Source organism: Malania oleifera, chromosome 10 (assembly GCF_029873635.1).
Source record: "Malania oleifera isolate guangnan ecotype guangnan chromosome 10, ASM2987363v1, whole genome shotgun sequence".
Taxonomy (NCBI): domain Eukaryota; kingdom Viridiplantae; phylum Streptophyta; class Magnoliopsida; order Santalales; family Ximeniaceae; genus Malania; species Malania oleifera.
Window position 1 is genome coordinate 7,842,528 of NC_080426.1, and position 26,507 is coordinate 7,869,034.

At 34.9% G+C, this 26,507-nt stretch overlaps 1 protein-coding gene across 1 annotated transcript; it reads left to right on the forward strand.

The window, feature by feature from the left end:
* Nucleotides 1–15,849: 15,849 nt before the first annotated feature.
* Nucleotides 15,850–17,859, forward strand: LOC131165289 (probable E3 ubiquitin-protein ligase RHC2A). Its single transcript, XM_058122947.1, has one exon. It carries the CDS (start codon nt 16,173–16,175, stop codon nt 17,301–17,303), a length of 1,131 nt encoding a protein of 376 aa, XP_057978930.1. The 5' UTR covers nt 15,850–16,172; the 3' UTR covers nt 17,304–17,859.
* Nucleotides 17,860–26,507: the final 8,648 nt, after the last annotated feature.

Here is a 26,507-nt window from a genome sequence, read left to right on the forward strand (position 1 = left end):
AACATTAATGGTAGAGACTCATGTGAAAATACTCAAGTCAACTGATAATAAAGCAAAATAAGACAAGGAATCTAAAAGGTGTAAAGTGATCAAGAGTGTTACTTCGTAAATTTGAATGCTATAATTAATAATGGCATACGAGGTGGAAAAATTAGAAAAAGTAATATGAAAATTAATTCTTAAAAATGACTAGATGTGTATTTAATATTGAACATTTTTTATATAATTATTTTTTAAAAAAAATAACGTGAAATGTGATTGCCCCTCCTTTAAGATTTATCAAAAAAAAAATGTGAACCTTCCATAATGTTTAAAAATGAAACTGATATAATCTTATTTTAACATTGAAACAATTTAACCCGTTTCTTAGGCCACGTTTGAAACTCATAAAATATTAGGAGAAAAAAGGAAAAATATCAAGGAATTTACATTTTCATCTTTGGTTATCAAGGAAAATGATAAAGAAAATAATAAAAAAAAAATCCCAAATTTTATAAACAAAAATTTGATTTTACACATTATTAATATTTAGCTTTTTTTATTTTTAGTCATATAAAAATAAACTTTCAGTTTTGATAGTATTTTATATAAAAGGAAAATACAAGAGAAAATAAGTTTCCTACTTTTTTTTTTTCACTTCCTTTCTCTAAACAAGAGAATAAAAATTAATGAAAGAAATTCATTTTTTACTATGCTTTCCCTCAATATAAAATATTACTAAAAACAGAGATTTATTTTAATTTGGTTAAAATATAAAGTAATGTTGCGTATTACATGGTCCGCAAAACTTTCAAAAAATTTATTTGCTGTACAATAAATGTTTGGCTTCAAAATGACTTGGTAAAGTAGATAGAAATGTTTACTTTAATTGATACCTAAAAGTGATAATTTTTTTTGTTGTTATTTTGGATGAACTGTCACTAAAATATTGATCGAGTGATGGAGGAGGCTAGATATTGTACAAAGAATATTACACATGTATAAAAGAAGATAACTAGAAAACAATGAATTACAATGTTAGTCACAATTTAATGTGAATCTTCAATAGAAAAAAATGATTAATATTAAACCTTCTTCAACTTTGTTAACTAATGTTTGCGCATAGCTAAAATTTAATGTAAGTTATTTCTTATACATTCTAACATTTGCAAAAAAAATATATATATATTATGCTCTACTTCATAAAAATGATTATATATTCTTTTAATATTTTACTGAAATTTATTAGTCCATGTGCCTTTGCACATATCGTACTGCTAGTTACAATATTTAGTTTGAAAAGTTAAAATTGTTAGCATGTAGTTAAATTTAACTATGCCTATTTTTTTTTGTTTTAATTTTGATTAATCACTTTTCATTCATGTTTTTCGAATTTCAAATGAGGCTTAAATGACGTAAAAAGTTCCTAAGAATTTTTTTTTTATTTGTATAGCATAAATTTTGAGAGAGGGGACTTGCCTCTCTATGTTGTTTGTGTGTCTAATTTTTAGGCTTTAACATGTGGCAAGAAATTATAGAAGGGACTTGCTCATTTATGTTGTCTCAGTCTATTTTTGTAGCAAATGAATCCTCCTCCTTTTATACATGGTATTAATGAACCTAAAACACGTTAATCATATGTTTAACATTTAAAAAAATAAGCAACATGTGAGAATAGGTCTCTTATATATATTTTTGGCACATAGAATTAGAATCTTAAATTTAAATTTTTTTATATTTGGATGAAATATATTCTAAAATTATATGGCCTTCTCCCAAGCTTACAAAAATTTTAATTTTAATTTCAAAATTCTTGTTTTCAAATACTATCTAAGAAAATATTTAAATAAGTAATGCTTGAGGTTGTATATTGAAATTCTAATTTGAATGCTAGGGGAAAAGGAAAGGTGGGAGGGATGAGACAGACTCTAATCAAATTTAGAATATGGATAACTCAAGACAATCAGCAAAGCAAAGTAAACATTGCACATTCCAGGGTGCACCCATTTTGGTAAAGACTCAAGAAAAGCATAAAGCTGGTCGAGCTTTTCCAAAGATGTAACTTGGAGTGCTTTAAAGTCCCATTTTTGTATTTGAAACTTAGAAAATGCTAAGGAAAGGAAAGAAAAATATCAAAGAATCTATATTTTTATATTTGATTATCAAGAAAAATGATAAATAAAATAAAAAATTTATCAAATCTATGAACAAAAAATTGATTTTACAAATCATTATCATTCAGTTTTTTTTTATTTTTAGTTATAATAAAATAAGCTTTTTTTTTTTTTTTTTTTTTATAGTATCTTATATGGAAGGAAAATACAAGGGAGAATAAGTTTTATCCTTATTTTCATTTCCTTTTCTTTCTTCAAATAAAAACCTCAATCCAAACAGACCCAAGGGAAGAAGTAAGAAATTGCAAAGAATTGAAGAAAAAAAAAAGCAAAACATAAAATAATAATAATTAAGACAAAAGACAATCACCTCTTCTAAGATTTGGTAAAAAAATAAAAATCTATCATCAGATTTTAAAAATGATACTTTGAGATTTTAAAAATATTACAAACCTTCTCTGAGATTTATCAAAAGACACGGACATCCTCTCAAAAAAACTTATATTTTTACAATATATAAGGAAATCTTTGTGTTTTTGGCAAACCTCAAAAAAGGTTTTTGAAATTCTCAAAATGTTCATATAAATTTTAAAATTTTATGATAGGTCAATATTTTTTGCCCTAAATATAATGATAATAATAACATAAAGGGAAAAAAAAGTAAAGAAAGAATAGTAGAAGCATCTCCTTTAATTAAGATTTTACTTGTGGTTAATTTTTTTTTTTAATTTAATTTTTAAGCCTTTATAGTTAGAACTGGTGGATAAAAGAAGATCAATGAACTGACTAATGACTTATTTGATATAAAAAAATAAAGTGGAATGAAAACTTATAAAAAATTTTAAAATTAAATTTATTCTATTTTCTTGTACCAAATATTGAAAAATAAGAAAAAGAGGAATTAATTTGATTTATATTACAATTATTGAAAGGTATGTGATAGCTTCTGGTGGGGTAGTAGACTGCTCGTGCAGTCAACTTTTTCTGAAATTAAAAGGCGAACAGAAGAAGCCAAAAAAGATGAAGTCTTCGTGCACATCAATAATTGTAAAATCTCCTAACCTGGGGTCTTTCATGAATAACAAATATATATTAAAATATTTTTATTTTATATTTGGTGGCTCGAAATTCAGAATTTGAAAATTTTCAATCTCGAGTTTGAATTTATACAATATTTGAATGATACGGAATATAATTTTGCAATTCATTTTATACAAATTTATAACTCATCTATACTCCGAGTTAAATTAATTCAAAATTTTAAAGTTTATAATAGAGTTTTATAGTTTTGTATATATTTTGTTTAATAACTTGGTCAAAAAAAAATAATAGACAAATCCAGTATTATTAGACCCGAGTTTAACTTTGCTTTGACAAATATACAGAGTCTTGAGGTCATTTATTTTTTTTTTTTTGGGTACGACCCGGGTATCCGCCTACCGTCAACGACGTCCGTTTTACGGTCCGTCGCACCGGCCAGCGACTAATCCCACGCCCCGTGGATCCGGCCCCACATCACCACGAGGAGGGTAAACCAGGAGCCCAGGGGCTGAATCGAACCCGGGAGGCTCATTGCTGACCTCGTGAGAGGCACACCTGTAGTTCGCTCAACCACCTGAGCTACGCCCTGGGGGCGTCTTGAGGTCATTTATTCAATCTATGGCCAATGGTTAAATCAAAAGGTAAAAAGTTATTTCATATATTTTGAAATTAAAATAAAATTTAAAAAATAAAATAACTACTTTTAAAATATAATTGAGAGAGAGAGAGCCATTACACGGTTAATATCTTGATTTTTATTAATTTTATCCAAATTAGATTTCAATTTATATATATATATATATTCAAATCAAATAAAAAAAAAATTGAAACAGCAATCTATCTATATATATATATTTTTTAAAATGTTAGTTATTTAACACGTGCAAAAATGTTTGAATTAAAAAAATATTAACTTAAAATAATTTTATGTACACCTTAATTTTGATTCCTGTGAACTTAAATAGTTTTAATGTATCTATATATTAAAATTAGCTATGACACAAACGTCACTTAAAATCCTAAATTTAAGTTTTTTATGAAAATAATAAGAGAATTAGAGATAATGAAGTGTTGTTATGAGTAGTTTTTTAAGGAATATAAATTTTCTAATTAACTGTTAGTTGGTATTTTCTTTTTTAATGTCAAAATTACGATAAAAGGGTATTTTAGGAATGATGACAAAAATGATACCAATTGAACTGTGAAAATTATAATCTTTTTTTTAATTAATAATATAAATTTATTTAAGTTCACATAATTTCAAATTTAAATAAATTTTCATTTCAAAACAAAAGTTGTTTGTGTAAAAATATCAAATAATTCTATCTCCTATGAAATTTTATAAAATTTAAATATACAGATTTGAAAAAAAAATTCACTATAAAATTATACTAACTTCCATTTAAATCTATAAGATTTTAAATAAGAACGAAATTTTATTATTTCAAACACAACCTAAATCGGAGAATCGCCTAATCAACCCACACAACAGCTTTTCCACTCTCACATAAGACTTTATTTCCTCCTCCAAAAAAACACAGGCAAACACAGCCCTAAGGAAAGAGGGGACGGGAAGCACGCAAGATAAGCATACGATGGATGAGGTGTAGGGCGAGGACAGGTTCCACTGCTCTCAAATTCAATAGTTTCGTTCATACTTGTGCCACGTGTAGAAGGATGAGAGGGCATCCCGGCCCCACCTTTGTTTTCTTACTCATAATTCTTGTGCGCGCCAGCCTGCGCTCTTCCGGTGAGCCGCCAGTAATGAAACTTTTGAAAATAAATAAATAATTACTTGATCGTGAATTGTTTAATTATTTTTATAACATGGAGGAGCTTAGAAGGCATTAAAGAAGAAAAAAAAAATTGAAAAAAAAACAAATGTTTATGTTTAGTTATCTAATAGGGTATAAACAAAATAAATATATGTCAAAGTAATTAATTAAATATTAATTTTAAGTTGATTTGATCCTCTTCCATAAGGTTGGTTACACTACCAGACCAGTAATGAATGTCTGGCGATTTTCTTCTACTAACCCTACCCTTAATCTTTCGAGGTCCATCCTGATCTCATGCTGAATCTCGATTGCTGAGATTGATGCAGACACTGACTTCCGACTCAAAGCATTAGTTAGCACATAAATATGGTAACTAATAGTACAGTTGTAGTCTTTAATCAATTCAAGTCGCTTGCGTTGCCACATATTCAACTCCTTTTAGGTGAAAAAGTATTTGAAACTCTTATGATCAGTAAAGATTTCGCACTTTTCACCGTATAAGTAGTGCCGCCAAATCTTTAGTGCAAACACCACTGCTGTTAGCTTTAAGTCATGCGTAGGGTAGTTCTTCTCATACTCCTTGAGTTGGCGAGAAGCATACGTAATAACTTTCCCTAATTACATGAAAACACACCTAAGCCCTTTCTGGGATGTGTCACTATAGATCACGTAACCACCATCCTCTGATGGAATGGTCAACACTGGGGCTGTGACAAGACGTTGCTTCAACTTCTGGAAGCTCTTCTCACACTTACTAGTCCAGTTAAACCTACTATTCTTTTTCGTAATGTAAAGACCCCGACCCGCCACGCAGGCCTAGAGTGCTACTTTAGTGACGTTAGTGTACCTAATACCTTATTCATCAATTATAAAATACACATACGCAGCGGAAATAAAATATAAAATCCTCAAATTACATTACAGAGTTCTAATTATCTTTATACGCAAATATATCTATTTTCACATAATTACATGCCACAAAATTAAACAAAAACAAAATTTCTATCTACACACTACCTACATAAAATTCACATCACTAGCCCAGTTCCTCTAGCCTACTAGACCCGATCTTTAGGATTTCCTGAAAAGACAGTTTGTAAAGTAGGGGGTGAAGGTATTGTAGCGAAACCATGAGATTGAGGAAGCTTCTTGGGAACTGGAAACGGAAATACGCCAAAAATATCTGCAGTTGTTTTGAGTAGTACTTGGATAACAGGATGGTATGAGTATGTATATATGTAAACCTCTGTTATTGTATTGTATTTAGTGGTTAGTCTCTAGGAGAGTCTTATTGTATTGTAAGCTCCCGAGGCCGTGTATGTATGTAGCCACAGTATTCTTCCATCATAAGTTAGGAAGAGTATGTATGTATGTATGATAACGGGGCTGCGTATAAATGGCCGCCGTATTTTCTAGAGTATGTATGTATGTATCGTAATGAGACTGCGTATAAATGACCAACGTACTCTCTAGAGGTTGTATGTATGTATCGTGACGGGGCTGCATATAAATGGCCGCCGTATTCTCATAGTATGTAGGTATGTAGTAGTAGTATGAATGTGGTCGTAACGAGAGATTACAAATTTCGAGGACGAAATTTTTGTAAAGAGGGGAGGTTGTAAGAACCCGAACCGTGATATATGGACTTATTATGTAAAGAGGGGTAAAAATGGAATTTGACAAATTTCGTCGATGAGACCATAATTCGTCGACGAAAGCTGAAGGCTTCTCGTCAACGAAATTCAGAAGCTCATCGACGAGGCTACCGACTCGACGACGAGGCTAGTGAAGAATTCATCGACGAGGACCCCAATTCGTCGACGAATCCCCTCGGGTTAAAGGTGTTATAAAAGGATATTTTGAGTTTGCTTTGGGGCTAAGTTTTCCCCAAGCTCTCTCTCTCTCTCTAGAACTCTCCCTACACACTCTCTCTCTCTCTCTCTAGTTTTGGTTACAGATCATTGCCTGGTTCGTAAATCCAAAGTTACTGCGAGGATCAGTGAAGGATTTTCTATGTTTCTAGCGGATCGGAATCTCGTTTCGAGCGATTTCGAGTTTTAGGCTAAAATCGAGGTAAGGCTCGGTTTTCATTAATGATTAAGTATATGTATAGTAGTACGGATTGTAAGCATGTACTGTACTGTGGTTTGTAGGTTTCGGAGTCTCGGTTCGTAGTTTTAAGGACCGTAGAGTTCGTAGTTGGATTTCGGGTTAAGGTAAGGGAATTCAGTTTATATCAGTTTATTTTCGAAATCAGGATTGGTAAGCTTGTAGGCTACGATCGTATATATGTTTTGGCAACTTATTTGGGGAAATCTATAAGGTAAAAATACGGGATTTTCGGGTTACAGTTTTAGAGAAAAATTGGGGATTTCAGGTATCATCTCTACTTTGTTTTGGAAAATGTTGGTTATGTTAAAATTGTACTATTGAGGTGACCGTAATCCATATTTTCATAATATGTATACTTTAAATTGTAATTGATATGATTTGCCGTAAACCAAATAAGTGTGGTGTGTATGGGTATATGTATTTGTTTCAAGTATTTGTAAAACAGTTATGTAGCGGCTAATTACCGTACGCTGAAATATATAGGAACGTGAGTTCCAAAATGATTCCAAGATTTTGTAAAACAGTCATGTATCGGTTAACTACCATAGGCGAGAGTCGCCGGCTCTATATCCAGGGTGTGAAATATCACCAGTATGTTTCGGCTGATCACCGAAGGGTGTGTTCTACACTGTATGTAGCAATGTAATCACTGTGGGCCTAGGTCGTCATAGCGTAATTGTGCATGTGGCAATGTAATCGTGGTGAGACTGGGTGACCTTTTGTAGTTGCGTATGTGGCAATGTAATCACAGTGGGTCTGAGTTGTCACTTCGTAGTTGCTTGTGTAGTAATGTAATCGCTGTGAGACTAGGTGACCTTGTGTAGTTGCGTATGTAGCAATGTAATCACTATTGGGCCCGAGTCGTCGCATTGTGGTTGCGTATGTAGCAATGTAATCGATGTGAGACTAGGTGACCCTGTGTAGTTGCGTATGGAGCAATGTAATCACTATTGGGTCTCTGTCATCACAGCGTAGTTGCGTATGTAACAATGTAATCGCTATGAGATGAGGTGACCTTGTGTTGTTATGAACTAGTGTGACGACACTGACTGTATGTTTTGGGTATTGTATGTATTGGAATGGTTTTTGTGAAAAAACTAGAACTGTATGGAACTGTATGTATATGTATGAAACTGTACGAAAATGTTTCAACTGTATCGTATTTTTTATAGTGTTATGAAGTATGTAAAATGACACTAGTATGTCACACACTGATATAACGTACTTTCTTCCTTACTGAGAGGTGTCTCATCTTGAATGTACGTACAATATTTTTCAGGTCCCTCAAGTAGCCGTAAGTAGCATCCTAGCATCTGGGAGCAAGGGTGTCGTAGCTACTGCTAGTACCTACTAGGTACGAGTTTTGGTATCAAGGTTGTCGGGATAGTTTTGTGGACACCTGGGATATGTGTTGTAATTGTGGGAATGTATATCCTAGTTTATGTAGACTTTGGTATGATACTGGTTATGTATAAAAGATCGTATTTTGCTGCGTATATTTGGATGAGTATGGATGTTGTATGTATGTATATAGGGCATCCGTTCACCCCACGGGGTCGAACCCTCTTTTTGTGTTGTATCATGTATGTTCTAATTGATACAGAGACAGGTTAGGTTACTTAAATTCACCCCTGGGTCCCATTTCCAGGTTCGGGGCGTGATAAAGACTTCCCTAAAACAGCTCCAGGTAATAAATGCATACCCTGGCCGCTGTTCCTCCACTAGTTTAGGAGATCTCCACCATCTCGTTGCCTCTCCCACCGGTTTAAAGGTGGAAAACCTCACTTTCTGCTCCTTCGTGCATTCCAGCACATCGAACAGTTCCTCCATCTCTTGAATCCAGTCTTCCACTGCAATCGAGTTCAGTCCTCCCGATAATGTCGGCAGACTCGTCCGAGAAAACTACTGGAATGTGCAGCCTCTATTAGTCGCTAGCTGACCTTGCTTTCGAGAATCCCTCTGAGTTTCTTTCTTAACCCGTCATGCTATACTACGTAGCACGACCGAGGCCTCAACGTCATCTTCGCTGGAGGTATTCACATGATTGTCCCCTTCGGCCATAACCTCCTTTTCCCTGAGATCCATCCTGAAGATAGGATAGAAACCGATTTATAAATTTCACATTTATCAAGGTTGATGCAAGTATGAAATGACTAATAGTTAAAACATACAAATTTGTAGTTAAAGGAATCACTTATAAATTTATGCTACAAAACTGCCAAGGTTTCGGTCCCTAATCATGACACTGACATTACATACATACTTTTCCAACTTTTTGCTCCCAACGTAATTTTCGAGCCCCAGTCCCTCAATCTAGAAACGAAACCATTGATGGATTTACCATGGTTTTCCTAAAATCTTCATTCCAGGAAAAGCACAGAAGACCATTGAAAGAAATCCGCCTCCAAGCCTCCAGACTAAAACCTGTCTAACTTACTAACTCTTATCCTAATCTCATCTCAACCTATACTCTAGTAATCCTTAACCGTCAAAGTTTGTAGAACCTAGCAAACCTAGTCTCTAATACCACCTGTAACGCCCCGACCCGCCACGTGGGCTCGGGGTGCTACTTAAGTGACGTCTGTGTACCTGATACCATATTTATCATAATAAATGCAGCAAAAGTAATGAAACATTTTCCAAACATAAATTACCAGAGTTCTAAGTTCCTTTCATATATAAAGGTTTTCAAACATCCATATTACAATTCGACCCAAAAAGGACAACTAATTCGGTCCATATAACCATTATAAAAGTCCAGAGACTTACAACATAATTTACATACACCTAAGACCATACGAATCTTCACAAAAAGACTATTCTAACTTTCACCTTCTGATCCTGCTAAACACGATACTTGTTATTTTTTGAAAAGATGATTTGTATATTGGAGTGAGACCCTTCTCAATAAGAATGATCAAGTTAATATCAATGTGTGGGCAACATGCATTTAGTGCTTACAGAAAACATCCACTTTTCATTTAACCAAAAATAACTACTTTACATTGTACGTATTGATATAGTTGGAAATACTTTCATATTCCTGATATAAACATTTCATTAATTACATAACATCATTTACATAAATCTACATATATGCATAAAAGACAATCTCTAGGACTAAACGCCATGTATAGACCCCCATGATCAGGGTTGTATAGCCCGAAGGCTGGACAAAGCCCAGGTGATCAACCTAGACAAAGTCAAGCATACATTCGCGTCTTACTCCGATTACACATACATCCGCGTCTCGCTTGCATGGTTCCAATTGCACTACCATGTCCTGAAAGTTCGGGCTTCGAGGGAAGGTACACCCTCTATTGAGGCTAATCGGTTGAAACCACCCACACCACTCTTGCAGTACAGTGTGGGCGCACACGACCAAATAAAGAATCTCTAGCAACGGTACCATGCTCATAACATAAGGGTCCTCTAGGTACCTAAAGCATATCATGCAATTTAAGTAATATAAAAACCATATTTCATATCCATTGCATATAAAGTCTGTCATTTTAAACCCTCGGCCCTTGACCATCACATAAAACTCCTCTCACAGCCATTAAACGTAATCATAGCCCTCACGACCTCAAACATAATTATGACCCTCGTGGCCGTAAACATATTCCTATTCTTTCATAAACAGTTCCAGTATCTCACAAACATTCATCATTTCAGTTATAAAATAATACATACATATCATTCACCTGCCACACAATTCCTTGTATTTTGAACATAGCCCGTAGGCAACCAAGAAAAACATAGCATATACGGTTTAAAACATAAAACCAGGCGCCTCACCGTTCATTTGTACTTAAAATATAATAACATATATCCTAGGTTTGAAAATGGGTCTTTTGAACGGTCGGTTTTTGAAACATCAATTGAAAACATAAATATACTTACTCAAAAAACATTTCGTACGGTTCAAATTCATTAAAAAGTTGACTTAACTTAATCCTCTTACCTGATTCTGAAAAAGAAACCGAAATGGATGAAAAAATAGAAACCCTACCTTTTTGAACCGGTGAAACTACAAGATCCTATGAGCCGGGAAAGGAGAGAGTGATATGGGAGTAAGAGAGAGCCCGTAGGAGCCTTTTAGTGAAAAATAATCGAAATCCTAGTAGAGCTCCAAAAGAAGGATTTTGAAATTTTCTAAAAAAATGAGCTCACTTCTATTTATAAGTGAGTAGCCCAGGAGAAAACTGACGTCTTTTTCCCCTGTTCCCACAAAACCGTCGCCGATTTTGTTGTTGACTCACCCAGTTGACCCAAAACTGACGATGATTTTTCTCTGCTCTAAAAAATAGTCAACAGTTTTGGTCCTGCCAACTGAATTTCTTTCTTTTTCTTTTATTTTCATTTATTCATTTTTTATATTCATTTTCTTCTATTTTTCAGGTTTAAATTTCTACACTGGTTTTGTGATTATAGGGAATATCAGCCACCGCTTGCTCCCGTGGATGTTGGTACATTATCGAACCACATTAATTCTTGTGTCATTGTTATTTGCTTTCCTTATTATGTCATAACCTGCTCATTTTTCCACGTATATTTTTTTTCAATAATAATATCATCACAAAATCAATACGATATATCCCACAATCCAACTCAGCAGGTCACCATCCACCTGGACCCGTGGGTACCAGGGATATAACAAAACATACAGTAGAAGCCTACGCAGTAGAAAATATAAAAATTATATACATCTCATCATAATGTGCATAACATATATCAGAGTATTACAACCACTAATCTCAGTATATACAACCCAAAAATAAATCTAGGGATAATTCCCTCAAAATCTAATTGTCCCTACCAAAACTTACCCTTCGCAAAGGGCAGATAAACAACACTAATTCTACGAGGCTCTTCCCGCTCTCCTATCTAGGACTCCTGAAAAGTTAATGAAATTTAGGGGTGAGACACCTCTCAGTATGAGAAACAAACTAATGCTAGTGTGTGGCAACATGAGTATATCGTGTTCTGCATATACCATACATAACATATTCAATACTGTTTATCAAATCTAGGAAAACATATGTATTATCAAAACATGGCAGAACATATTGCATTTTCATAAACATTTCTTATCTCATATCATAATAATAATAACATAAAAACCATCCTGGTAGGTTAGCTGGCTGTTGTCATGTATTACCCCCACATGACTGGGTTGTGTGGCCCGAAGGTGGGACCTAACAATGGTTGGCCGACCATTGCCAAGTCAATAGTCTAGTTTGTAGGTCCGATGGGTCTACTCAGACTGGTCCGTACACCAGGGGCGATAACAGCACACTCCTCGAACATAACCACATCGACCATCCAATCTCACACCACTCCGTACAGCGACGTTAACACAGATATCATGATCATGAGGACCATGGACACATAGCAACGGTACTATGCAAGTGCTAGCCTAAACCAAGCCAACCAGGTTCTGATATCATATACATATACTGAAACCATGATACATAAATATTTCATATCATTTATTTTCACATCAATCACATCATTCACATATATACATGTATCATAAAAATCATCAGCCGGTACGCCGGTATTTCATATTTTATCATAGCTCGGCCTGTACGCTAGCTACACATAGCATAGCCCGTACGCTGGCAAACAGTAATCACATAGTACGGCTCGTACGCTGGCAAATCATATCTTATAGCACGGCCTGTACGCCGGCAAATCACATAGCACGGCCCATAAGTCGGCAAATCACATCCATATATATATATATGAAAACATCTCGGCCTGTACGCCGGTTTTCCATCATAAAATTCCATCTCATCCACATTCCCAGAAAACAGCATTTAATAACATTTTTACTCATGCTACATAGTAGATTTTTCACATATTCAACATACGATCATTTTCACAGTATTTTGCAAATATAAAACATATATATATATATATAATCATATACATTTTCCATAAATCAAATGATAACTATATGTATATATAAACATTTTCCAAAACAATACTAGTTTAGTTTATCCCCTTCCCTAATTCCTGGAAAGCCCCTAATAAAACTGTCTCGCACTCGCTGGGTTCCTAACTCAACACCTTAAAAATGAAAAATCCTAGAATTAAAGTTCAGTATTTCGAAGCATACAATATTTCCCTCAACTTCCAAAAAACCCAAATATTGGGTAGAAAGTTTTCACCCAAAAGCATTCAAGTTTAACACTTGAGGGGTTCCCTGACCAATACTCCGAAACTGAAAACCCCTAGTATTAAATTTCAATATTTTTATGGGCACAACATTTCTTATAACTAGCGTAAGACCAAATATGACTTAAAAAGCCTTACCTCAACTCTGGGATGATTTTCAATTAACTTTCTCCCACGATCCGCTCCAGCAGATTTGGAGAGAACTCCCCCAGGAGCGTCGTGGTGGCTTCGGATCGTCGATCTGACGACTGGTGGGGCCAGAAACGTAGAGAGAAGGGAGAGAGAACCGTAGAGAGAGAGAGAGGCTTCGTACGAAATGATATTTCTCCTGGATTTTTCATTCTTATAAAACAGGATTTCGTCGACGAGCCCGACTTTCGTCGACTAGTCCTTCACAAATTTCGTCGACGAGATCCTGTATTCGTCGACGAAATTTAGGCTGCCTCAGAACCTCTCTCGGTATTTTCTTGTCGACAAAGCCCTGAAACTCCCCCTTTTTGTGTTTTTTTTTTCCCTTCCGAAATGCAATGTCGTCGACAAACTCCTTCTGTTTCCGATTTCCATTTCCCTTTCCTTATTATTTAAATTTCATTTTAAATTCGGGTCGTTACATATTATCTATGCGTGATTGTGTTTCCGTATTGTTCATTGTTGGTTGCTGCATTGCGCAATTCGAGTTTGTTTCCGCTACACATTGATTTGCACAACAATTAATTATCTTGAAAAAGATCATATACCTTGGGATGAGTTGTGTATCTATATTTAATTAGGTTATTCATTCATGTATTTCATAAATGCATGAAAATTATGAGAGTGTGCCTTAAATCTAGTGTACCTATTTAATATATATGCATCTTATTTATTAAGTGTATGGATAATGTAAGGTCATATCGTGTCTATAAATAGACTTTTAAGGCATTGGCGCCATACATAAATTTGTTCACATCATTCTCATCATGTCATCATTATTTCAAGTTTAAAAAGTTTGACAAGCAAAGAAATGTGTTTTTATTTTTTTTCGTTGAACTTTGAACTCTTCAGTTTGTGCAGAATTAGAGAGAGTCATACAATTCAAATAGGGTCGTTGTATCTTGGGAGAGACAAGTCTTAAGGGGTTCTACTGCACCGGTTCGTGAACTAAACTAAAAATCGCAGAGGGCTTGAATCTCCTTAAAAAGAACAAGATATCCGTGTCTCAACCTATTTCTAAATCGTATTTATATTTGTATTTATATTTGTGTTTAAGTTTATTTTTTATTTTATATTAAAATTCCTAACAAGATAAATTTATTTTGATAATATTAAATATTAAAAAATGTAATGGAAAATAAGCTTTCTTTTTAGTCTCCTTTTATTTTCTCTACCCAAAGAAAAAAATTAATTCAAATGATTGTAATATGATAGAATTACTTTATAATTTATTGAATATTTATTTAAATATACTTTATACTTATAATTATTTAAATATAAAATATTTGAATTGAAGACTTACTTTAGAGTTTCTTTGTAAATTCTATTTTTCAATAATGATTATTTAATTTTTTATTTTAATTTTTTTACATACATAATAAAAGAATCAATTTTGTCAATGTAAGTTGTTGAAAATTATATAATTTAATGGCAACTTTATTTTTGAATTTACTATTAAATAATTGTGGTTTCTTGACCATGCGCAAGTAAAACAAAATAGCAACTTAAAAATTAAATTTAATAAAATAATTACAAGATTCGTAGTTTTATACAATTTTTCATATTACATGTGCAATTTTTTCTATTGTACGGTTGTTTGGAGAAAAAACATAATTTTTTTTTAATTTTAAATTATTAGCTCTAATTTTAATAAATTATTCGGACTCACCTAAACAACACCAAATTATGAGAATGGAAACATTGCTGGCCATCCATCAACGCATCTATAGCAATTCATCAGCCAAATCAAATCACAAGCGGAGAATGGAACCTTGGATCTTGAGGCAACTATAGTCCAACTTCATATTTACTACTTGAGTAAATCTAGTTGGGTAAAATAGAAAATTCTATTAAAATTTGGGAGAGGGGTAGATAAAAAGAAAGAGGTGAATTGAAAAATAATGTATTTTTTTTGAATTAAAATTGACCTTAATTTGATCCCAAACATAACCTTCTTCATTGTATTATAATGCTAATTGGTGTATGATGTCTTGCATAATTTAATTTAAAAATAATAAGTTATTAAATAATTAAATTTAACTAATTCATTATTCTAAGTTTGAATTCAGAATAAGTTTCCAATTTGAACCTCACGTTAAGAGTCGACTAATCAATGTTAAATTTCACATGATAATAGGAGGAGAAGCAAGATTTGATTCCAATGCTTTTATTTTTTTTAAAAAATTGCGATATTGTAAAATTCTAATTACAACTGACCTTAATTTATTGCAATAAAAAAGAAAAAGGAAAAAGCAGCTGACCGCTCCTACAAAAGTAGCCATTGATTAACGAGGAGTGTGCCACGTCATCAAGCCGTTCGACCCACGCTGACTCGCTTTTGAGTCAAAGACGCGCCCAGCGTCCATCTCAAACGGCGCGCCTCAAATCGGCTGAGCCGGCTAGCTCCACCCACTGATCGAAAACCACGTGTCGTAATTTATAGGCGTAGATAACACGCAAACAAGACGACGACGCGTTTTTGCCGTTACGACCTCCCCCTCCCTAACCTCTTCGTTATAATCATCCTTCCTCGGGTTTCTCTCCTCCCAAACGCCACCCAATCTTCGCCGCCTCGTTCTCTTTTTCTTGGGAGAGAAATTTTTCGATTTATCTGTTTTGGTTTGCTTTTTCTCTGCCAGAATCTCACAATAAAGATTTGATTTTGGGGTTTGTGTTTATTTTGGTGGGAGGGTGAGAATTTGGGGATTTTATTTTGAGATTTTTAAGAAGATCGGAAATTACGGAAGATCGAAAAATAGGGTTCGTGCCGAGCTAGATGTCTTCTTCGTCATCGTCGTCGTACTGGTGCTACAGATGTTGTCGGTTCGTTAGGGTTTGGACGCGAGACGCGGTCGCCTGCCCCGATTGTAACAGCGGGTTTATAGAAGCAATCGATAATTCGACCCGATCCGATTCACTGCATCGGCGGCGATTATCTCCCGCCGCGATGTACATGGTGGGGAACAGGTCGAATTCGGGTCCGGGGATTCGGAGCCGTAGAAGGAATGGCGGCGATCGGTCGCCTTTCAATCCGGTAATCGTCCTCCGTGGGCCGTCCGATGATGGGCCTGGCGGCGGGGAGAGGAGCGGTGCTTTTGACCTTTATTACGATGACGGCGGCGGGTCGGGGCTCCGGCCGTTGCCCCCAAGCATGTCAGAGTTCTTGCTTGGATCAGGCTTCGATCGCCTTCTTGATCAGCTCACTCAGATTGAAATCAACGGTATTGGGAGATTTGATCAACCGCCTGCTTCGAAAGCGGCGATCGAGTCAATGCCCACGATTCAGATCGTCGAGGCTCACATACACAGCGAATCACACTGTGCCGTTTGCAAAGAACCCTTCGAAATTGGTTCAGAGGCTCGCGAAATGCCCTGTAAGCACATATATCACACTGATTGCATACTCCCTTGGCTCGCTATTCGTAACTCGTGCCCCGTCTGCCGCCATGAATTGCCCTCCGATAACCAAGGATCGCCGGAGACAGATAGTCGGCGGAATGAACAATTGAGTGAAGAAGAAACGGTGGGACTGACGATATGGAGGCTTCCGGGAGGTGGGTTTGCGGTTGGGAGGTTCTCTGGGGGAAGAAGAGGCGAGGTGAGAGAGTTCCCAATGGTGTACACAGAGGTGGATGGAGGGTTCAACAATGGCGGTGCTCCGAGGAGGGTTTCGTGGGAGACAAGGAACGATGGAAGAAGAGGGAGTGGTGGCTTGCGCCGGGCTCTTCGCGGTTTGTTTTCTTGTTTTGGGGGTTCTGATAATAATGGAGCTAGCTCTTCATCTTCTAGGTCTAGTCCTAATTCCAGGGCAACACAGAGGAGTAACCCCCTGTTGGCCTTTAGAACAGCCTCGCAGAGACGCAGGGCATGGGCTTTTGAATTTAATAATAGAGGCAGGTGGGGATAATAGATGAATGCCCATGCCCTTGTGGGCACTTTCATTTGTTGGAGGTAGGAAGGAGATGTTTGTAGAATGGGGTAGTTGAATCAGCAATGTAAATATAAAAGGAATGAAAAGAGTGAAGGTTCCGTTGATCCATTATACAGCCCAGGATAGTTGCCAGTGATCTGAAGCAACTACTGAATCTCCTTGATATGAGCAACAGCAAGAAGAAGAAGAAGAAGAAGAAGAAGAAGGCCTTATAGTGGGGAACTTTGCAGTTGTCTGTTATGACATAAGAAGGTACATAAGCTTATGTGCTTCTAGGTTGTAGCTATTTTCCGTTGGCTGTCTCCTATATTCAGTCATTTTCCCCCACAAATTAAATTCATAATGTGTATTCTGTTCAGCATATGAAGCATGTTGGATAATTTCTTCTGTGTTCGTAGGTTATTTGTTTGGGGACTGCCTGCCTGCGTTCCTATTCTGGCTTTCTTTTTCCTTTTGTGATCTCATTGGATTGGACCATGTAATTTGTTTTCCAAAGTGAAAATTCCTACACAAATCCACCAATTTGTTTTTATTTCTGTGTTATTCGGCATTCATATTTTACAGTGGTATGAAACGATGAATTGTGAACGGATTTGGGACCAAAGGAAAACTTTGGAGAGGGTTGTTTGGTAGATGGTTTGGCCAGTAGGGAGCCCTTATAAACTGGAAATTAAATTGGTGATTTCATCAATTGATGGAATATTATAGCTTAAAGATTGCAGGCATTTATGAATTTGTCCTTGGTAGGTTTGAAGTTTGATCAGGGAAGATGGATTCAAAGTAGCATTTGCTTAACAAATCTTAGAAGAATTTATGTACCAGAAGCATTGGGCTTTTGTTGTGTGTGTTTTAGGGGCTGGGTGGGTGGAACAATAATAAGGGATTCATTGAAATCCAGATATCAAATAAAATCAAGTATATGAACTGGTTCGGGACCAAGATTGAAAAGATGGTGCCTTAGGTAAAACCCATAGGAGCCAACCTGTATACCATGCATATGGGGGCAGCTCCGTTCTTATGTTTCATCGTCCATTCCCTAACTCAAGCCATAGCATTGACTGACTTTGCTAAATTTGAATTTTTGTTTCCTAATTTTCAACTTAAAGAGAATCCTTATAACACTTATCATTTAAAATAACTATTTTTATAAAAATAATAATTATGTTTGGCTTGCAATGCAATAAATCTTTATATATTAAAAGACTGAAAGGAGCTAAGAACAGTGTAAATGATCCATTTTTCTGTGGTGATCGTTTTGTCCTCTTTCAATAGCCTTTAGAGCCTACTAATTGGGGGTAAATGAAGGTTCCCAAGGGAGTCTTAGGCCTAATAGCTTGTTGGGCATGCAAAAACCATACTGCCTGCCTCAGTACATGCATCCTCGACCCAGTCTTCTTCTTCTTCTTATTATTCTTCTTCTTTGAAGAACCCTAGAATGAGCTTCTGTTTTGTGAAGCAAGTGTGCGGGAGAGGAGCTTCTACATGCGTGCCTATGGCTTGACTCTCATCCGCTAGAGTCAAGATAAACATTCCTTGCTCAGGTCATCAACCATGAAAAGAGTGTTGCAGCAGAACTTGCTGCTGTTTGTTCACAAATGGCTGTGGGGAGGAGGCTTATTTGTGATGGAGAAAAGTAAGCTGCTTTGTTGATCCATTCAAATGTGTGTGTGTCTACATATATATATATATATATATATATTGTAAGAAGTGTGATTATAAATTGTGGTTACAAGCTAGCATTAATAAATCAGTTATTTTAGCTAAAAAAATCGATTCATTTGCTGCTATTTCACCTTAATTGCATTAATTAGCAGCAGCACATTGTAATATCATTTGTGCTTAAATTTCATGGATGGTTGCATTACACAATGACCTGACCTCGGCCATTACATAAAATCATGGCTTTCAGGGAATAGAAAATAATGCGATCATTATCAAAGATAAATTTAATCTATAGTGAAGTGAATGGTCTACCTATAACAATATGGTTAATCATTTGCAATTATATTTTTTTGGTTTTGAATGTATGCAGTGGGCCCTAATTTTTTGTTCTTTTATAATATATGCCTTCTATTTTTTATATTTCTGAAATATGAGACGGAAGTGAGAAAAATCCATGTGTAGTTTTTGTTCTTTACGTTTTCTTTAGGTTGTTCTTTTTTAGATCTACATGTTGATTCTATGAACTAGTTTAATTATGAATTTCCTGACCGTTTTGTACTATTTATTTGCCACTGTTTTTTAATTAGCCGATGGAGTATGTTTTAATAATACTTCTACATCAGAACTTCATCTCTATAAATTTTAGGAGAAGATCTCTTGCAAATTTGGAAGAACTCAAAACCTTACTTTTATGTGCTATTGCTATGAAACTCAATGTGGACTTTCCATTCATGTATTGACATTGTTATAGGCTTAATTGCCTAATAGAAGTGCAGCAAAGCACCAGCAAATTCGAAGGACCATTTTAGTTTCGTGCAAAAAATGAGATGGGTGTTTTTGATGCAAGGATCCTATGAGAGTATGTGAGGGAGAAGGGAAGAATGAGGAGGACGAGGGAAGAGAGGATCCTATCACACATTCAATTCAATTCTCTACTCAAATTCATCAACCAACTATAACATATGGCTTTAAGAGAGTTGGGCATGGTTCCGTTAATTGAATTGAAATTTTGATTCACCAAAAAATACAAACGGAAATCCAACCATTTTGAGTGATCAACTAAAATTTGATTAGCTAGTTGTTGATTGATATTTAGCTGTTAATCAAATTAAGCTATCTGATATAATTTAATTTTTTTAATAGTCACTAGAATTGATTTTTCCCCCCTGTCATCAAAATTAACATTTAAAATTTAAATTGAAGTATTAAAATTCGAGCATCATTAGGATTTAAATTTATAAAATTTTAAATTACTATCTTAAATAAGCTTAAAAACGTCACCCATGAATTTGAACATAAACAAAATCCATAAATTGTTGTTAAAAAACAAAAAATTAAATTAAATTATATATTTATAAGATATGGTTTAGTTTGGTTAATTCTGGTTAATTAATTTTTCGATTATATCTGGTTCATCTTTTTGTTTTTTGATGCTCGAAAATATGAATTTATACATTTACCCCTAAAATTTCATTAAATTACAAATATGCTCTTATAATAGATTAGCATTACAAACAAACTATCAAATACACATAATCATATGCTAATTAAATATTGCTAATCAAATCCAAGAATCATTTGACGTGATTTTTTTTAATTATTCTCTTGCAAGGATTTTCCAAAGCTCTTTTTTCTTGTTTTATATTAGTGTTTTGCTTTTTCTTCTTGCTCTTACTCAATCGACTTACTCGTGAGATTTGTTCCTTGCTTTCTTAATGCAATTTATTTATGTATTTTTTTTTTCATTATTTTCTATCTATTGATTCATTGTGTTGCACTATTTCACTACATACTTAGGGGCCCCGTTTGGAATTCGGAGAATATTAGAAAAAGGAAATAAAAATATAAAGGAATCCTCATTTTCATGTTCGGTTATCAAGGAAAATGAGAAAGTAAAAAAACATACATCTAAATAATTATCCCATATATTGTGTATAAGAAGTTCTACTTGTAATGGTAACAAATGCTATTTCGAACAAGCATGAAAAAATTAATCATATTTCTTTATCTTTTGCGGGATGCGTTCACTCAACATCTTAGTCTCCATATTCGAGTACAGGTTTTTGTAGGTTGAAAAATCAAATGAGTTCCAAGTTGAGTTTTCTGAAATGTATCAATGAACTAAATTTTTAAAAAAAATTTAAACATAATATCAATGCTTTTTCGAAACATTGGAAATAAAAGCTGGGTGCTTCGTAAGTATCTTTATTGCACTTTTGGTACTAAATAATGAAATAAAATCGTCGGAGAAAATATAATCAAATTTATCACTTGATTCGCATTAGCAAAATCTTTCCACCTCCAAACTAGTCGTTAGTGTACAGGACAGTGAAATGCTCTAGGTTTTCAATCATTCCATTTGCCTATGGGAATATAAGAAGTGAACATTATGAATACAAAGGCTACTGATCATTTGGGCCACATGCTGGTATTTTCTATAGCAACCAAGGCTATTTTTGAAGCTGTATGAGAAAAAGAAGCTCATTGTATGTTTGGCACGTATGAATGGAATGGAATGAAATTGCTCCATTCCATTGAGAAAAATCGAGTTGAAATTATTAATTGATTTTGCCATACTCTTCATCAAAATTTTATTATATTTGTTTTCTTACCCCATTTCATTTTGCAAACTAAAGTATCAGTATTGTTAATGAAATGGGTGTCCGATATTATAATTCACTTATTTACAACTACTTACCTATATTGCTTTTGGGAATAGCCACAAGAGCTAAGTCACATTTAAAAACAAATTCAAAGTCAATACTCTTTTATGGGATGTTTCAATGACCAAAGACATGATTTACATGTTGAAAGTTTCGAATTCAAATTTTAAAAGGGGTTAAAATAAAAGTAAAAGATGAGAAACGAATTACCTCTTATTGTATAAGTCATTCTCGCGTAATGCATACCTCTAACATTAAACCAAAAAATATATAAATTTTAATTTGTGTGGTTTACCAAATGGAAGCATGATTTGTCATATGGAAGGGCTCTTTCTCAAAAAGCGAGCATGCTATTATACAAAGCAAAACTCTCATTGTAGGAGAAAGAAAAAAACGTCATCATTCTACTAACTGCTCAATGCAGAAAAGCTCAAGAACTATCTTTTTTAAGCATATTCAAATCATAATTTTTAAATGTAGGATATTGGATGTAGTGATCTTAAAAAAAAAATTAAAATAAAATAAAATTATTTAAAAAATGAAAATGAAAATGAAAATTAAATTAAATTAAAATTTTTAAAAAATAATTAAATTATGATTAATTAAATAATATAATATAATAATAATATAAATATTATAATAATATGTTTATATAGATAAGAATGGGTGAATCAATCCTGAGATTTCTCAGGATTGAATTCACTAAAAGTGCCCCCCCGCTCTCTGATGCTGCGTGTTTCTTCGTCCCCTCTCTCTCACTCTCCTCCATCTCATTTTTGTTATTTGACCGATCAAAAATCCAAAAATATCGTTGGGCTCTGCTTGTCGCCATCGACATTCCTACTAGAGCGGATCTGTCGTGGGAGCGGCGTAAACATATCTCCTAGGGTAACGTCAAATCTCAAACTTACCTCAATTTCTCTTAAACTATAAGCTCCATTAACGAACAGAGATTGTCAAGAGACTCGTGGGGAGATTCTCTACAATCTAACCGAAGCGAGTTTTGGAGCTCCGAGGTACCAATCTTAAATCGGGTGTAAGTTTGATAATTTAGACTATTATTAGGCTATTTAGGAGATGCAGAACTAAGGAAAATTTTAGGGAAAATTATACTAGGAATTGTGACGAATAATATGGTGAAATTTGAATTTCAAGATTTCAGGGGTTTTTGAACACTTGGGATGTAAGCCGGGGTGTTAGTGGGCTTTTCAGGAATTAGGTAAGGGGATTAAGTTAAGTCAGTAATTTTATAAAAATTGAATCAATTTAATTATTATGTTCATATAAATATATTTATTTACTCATTTGGGAATTTAAAAGTTATTTGAAAATCAACCGTTCGAAATGAATTTTACAAACTTAGGATATATGACATGTTATTTTTGAATAAAATGAACGGTGGAAAGTTGGTTTGTTCATATGGATATATTAAAATGTGAAAAATCGTGTGGCAGATGATTTAATTTGTATGGATTATTGTATATTTGGATTTGGGATTTTGAAATACTGAATTATTTGTAAGTACTGAATTATTTGAGAAATACTGAAAATGCTTGTGAAAATACTGGAACTGTTTATGAAATGCAAGAGTTTGAAATAACGGCTAGTGGTCAAGTACTGTTTGATTGGCCAAGGGCCAGAATTATTATTTGACGGTTGAAAGCCGAGTTTTAATTGATGGTTATATGCTGGGTTGTATTTTGTGGCCGGGGACCAGGTTTTTGGAAATATATGTGAATTGATATTTTAAATAATGATTTCTATTATCTAAATTACATGATATGCTTTAGGAACCCTGGGGACCAGTGTATTGTGAGCACAGTACCGCTGCTAGAGATTTGTTATGTGGTCGTGTGCGCCCACACCTGTGCTGAAAGGTGTAGGATGGCCTTGTCCGATTTGCCTACGTGAGGAGAATGCACCCTTGGGTGAGGGCAATCGAACCAGCAGTTGGAGTTGCGTTTACCCGCGGAGTATGTTAGCGGAGAGTATAGATGACTACTGTCTGGGTGAATCCTCCAGGACATTAGTCTAGCCTTCGGGCCGCACAACTTGTGACATGGGGATGTAAATGGCGTGTTTGTCACAGGGAGTGTCTTATATGCATATCTGTTTTTTTTTTTTTGGTAAAAGAGGGCAGCACCTCCATTTATTTATTAAAAAACCCTCACTTTTGGCGGAGGAATACCAAAGTTACAAGTTAAAACCAACCAACCAAATTAGGACAAACAAAATTAAATATAACTAACAAAGAAGATAAAAACATAAAAACAATAAAAAAAAACAAAATGAAATACCCCAAACGAAACTCTAAAGATGAACTAACGACGAAAGGAAACAAGACCCCACCTATCCATACAAAGGATACCTTTTAAATAACGTGGTAGAAGGTGTTGTTCTTCGTAGATTACATTTTTTCCTATTTCTCCTTTTTTAGCAAGAAAATTAGCCGCACTATTGCCTTCCCTATATTGATGCATCACCATGACATTCACTCTTTCTAACTCTGCCACGAGCTCCTCCCAATATTCCCAAAGATACCACAAAGTACATCTACCTTTCCGAAGGCTAGACTACCACAAAGTATTCACATATCTGTTAATTTATATGAATACGGTTAATTAATAAGATAATTGTAACGACCCAAATTTAAATTGGAAATTTGAGTAATAAAGAGAGCAGGAAATAGAGACAAAAACAGAAGGAGACCGTAGACTTCATCGACGACATTGCATTTGGGGGTTAAAAGTAATTTTTAAGATTGCTTGAATTCGTCGACGAACACAGGGTTTCGTCGACGAACATAGGGCTTTGTATGGAGCCGACTGAATTTCGTTGACGAAAACTGAATTTCATCGACGAAATTAATGAGAATTCGTCGACAAAGGGTGCTGCTCGTCGATGAAATCCCCTGTATAAATATGGAAAAACCCGATTTTTAATTCATTTGAAGATTCCTCTCTCTCTCTCTCTCCTCTCTCTCCTCTTCAGCTCTCTCACTCTCTCTCTCTTCGATTTTGGGATGGTTTTACGCCGGATCGAAGATCTGAGGCTACCACGACACTCCTAGCGAAGTTCCCTACAAGTTTGCCGGAGCGAATCTGTAACGACCCAGAAAATATTGATATTCAAATATTAAAGAGAGAGGAAAATAGATACAGAAACAGAAGGAGGTCGTAGACTTCGTCGATGACATTACATTTTGGAGAATAAAAGAAATTCAAGAAATTACAAGGACTCATCGACGAATACAAGGATTCGTCGACGAGTGGTTAAGAAATTTCATCGACGAACACAGGGTTTCGTCGACGAGAAAATACCGAGAGGGGTTCTGAGGCAGCCTGAATTTCATCGACGAATACGGGGTCTCGTCGACGAAATCTGTGAAGGACTCATCAACGAACACAGGGTCTTGTCGACGAAATCCCCTGGTTTATAAATAGTAAAAATCCGGGATATTTTTCATTTTTCACCGAGCTCTCTCTCTCTCCTTTCTCTCCCTTCTCTCTTCGTTTTCGGCCCCACCAGTCGCCAGATCGACGATCCGAGGCTACCACGACGCTCCTAGTGAAATTCCCTACAAGTTTGATGGAGCGGATCGTCGAGAAAACAAAGTTGGATTTCATCCCAAATTCTGGGTAAGGTCTTTTATTGAGTTTTTGACTTTATGGTAGTTATAAGAAATGATGTAGGCGGAAAAATAATAATATTTTGTTCTGGGATATTGTGTTTTCAGGAGGTTAATCTAGGAATCCTGCAGGTATAGAGCCAGATTTTTATAGGGGCTTTTCAAAATTGAGGTAAGGGAAATATGCTATGCTAGGAGTTTTAATAGAGTTCATAGAGATTTCATAAACATATTTTTATGTCAGTTTATTATACTGTTTTTAAAGAAAATGAGCATAAATGTTTGTGTGGCCTAAGTAGACTTTTCATGTGAAGAATGAACTTATACAGTTGTTATGAAACATCATACTATACTAAATACAAAGATATAGATAATATATACATTTGATATGGTTTTCCAGCATATGAGATGATGCAGAGATAGATTTATATTCGCAGAGAAATGTACATGCATATACAATTTTATATGAATAGTTCATGAAACGGTTATATACATATATTCAAATACATGTATATAGATGCTCAGATCAGTATTTTATATTATAGTTTATTACAAAACGGTATATACATATATACAGTGTTATAACATGCCATGTTTTTCCTATTACCATAACATACAGAACACGGATAGAGTATATATATATATATACAGAATGCACAGATAGATATACAGAGGTAGCATCAAGATGCTACAGATACAGTGTTTATAGTACAGAAAGACAGAGTTATGATAATTTTGGAAACACGATGAAAACAGTAAAAGAGTATATATATGTATATATAGGTTACAGAGCACGGTACCATTGCTAGATACAAATAGAGTGTAACCACATAGCTCAGATAGTATGTGGGTACCGTCAGCCGTGCTCGGAGAGTATGCAGCTCCCCAGTACACTGGGTTGAGGGGGCCGGTTTAGTAGCCAGTCCCGAGCTTAGGAGAGGATGCAGTTTGGCCGGGCTGAGGTAGTGTAGAGTATGATGACCTATCTGGAGGGCTGACCAGATAGAGTCCCGCCTACGAGCCGCACAACCCTATCATGAGGGGTCAATTCATGACGTATAGAGTCCCAGGGATAAAGTACAGATATTTATATATTTACAGTTTTACAGTATAGTATGATATTATCCATATGAAAAGTAGAAAAATACAGATGATACAGTGTACTTTAAATTGAGAAGGAAAGATATGTTTGAAAGATATGATTTACAGATTGTTTATTGCATTACA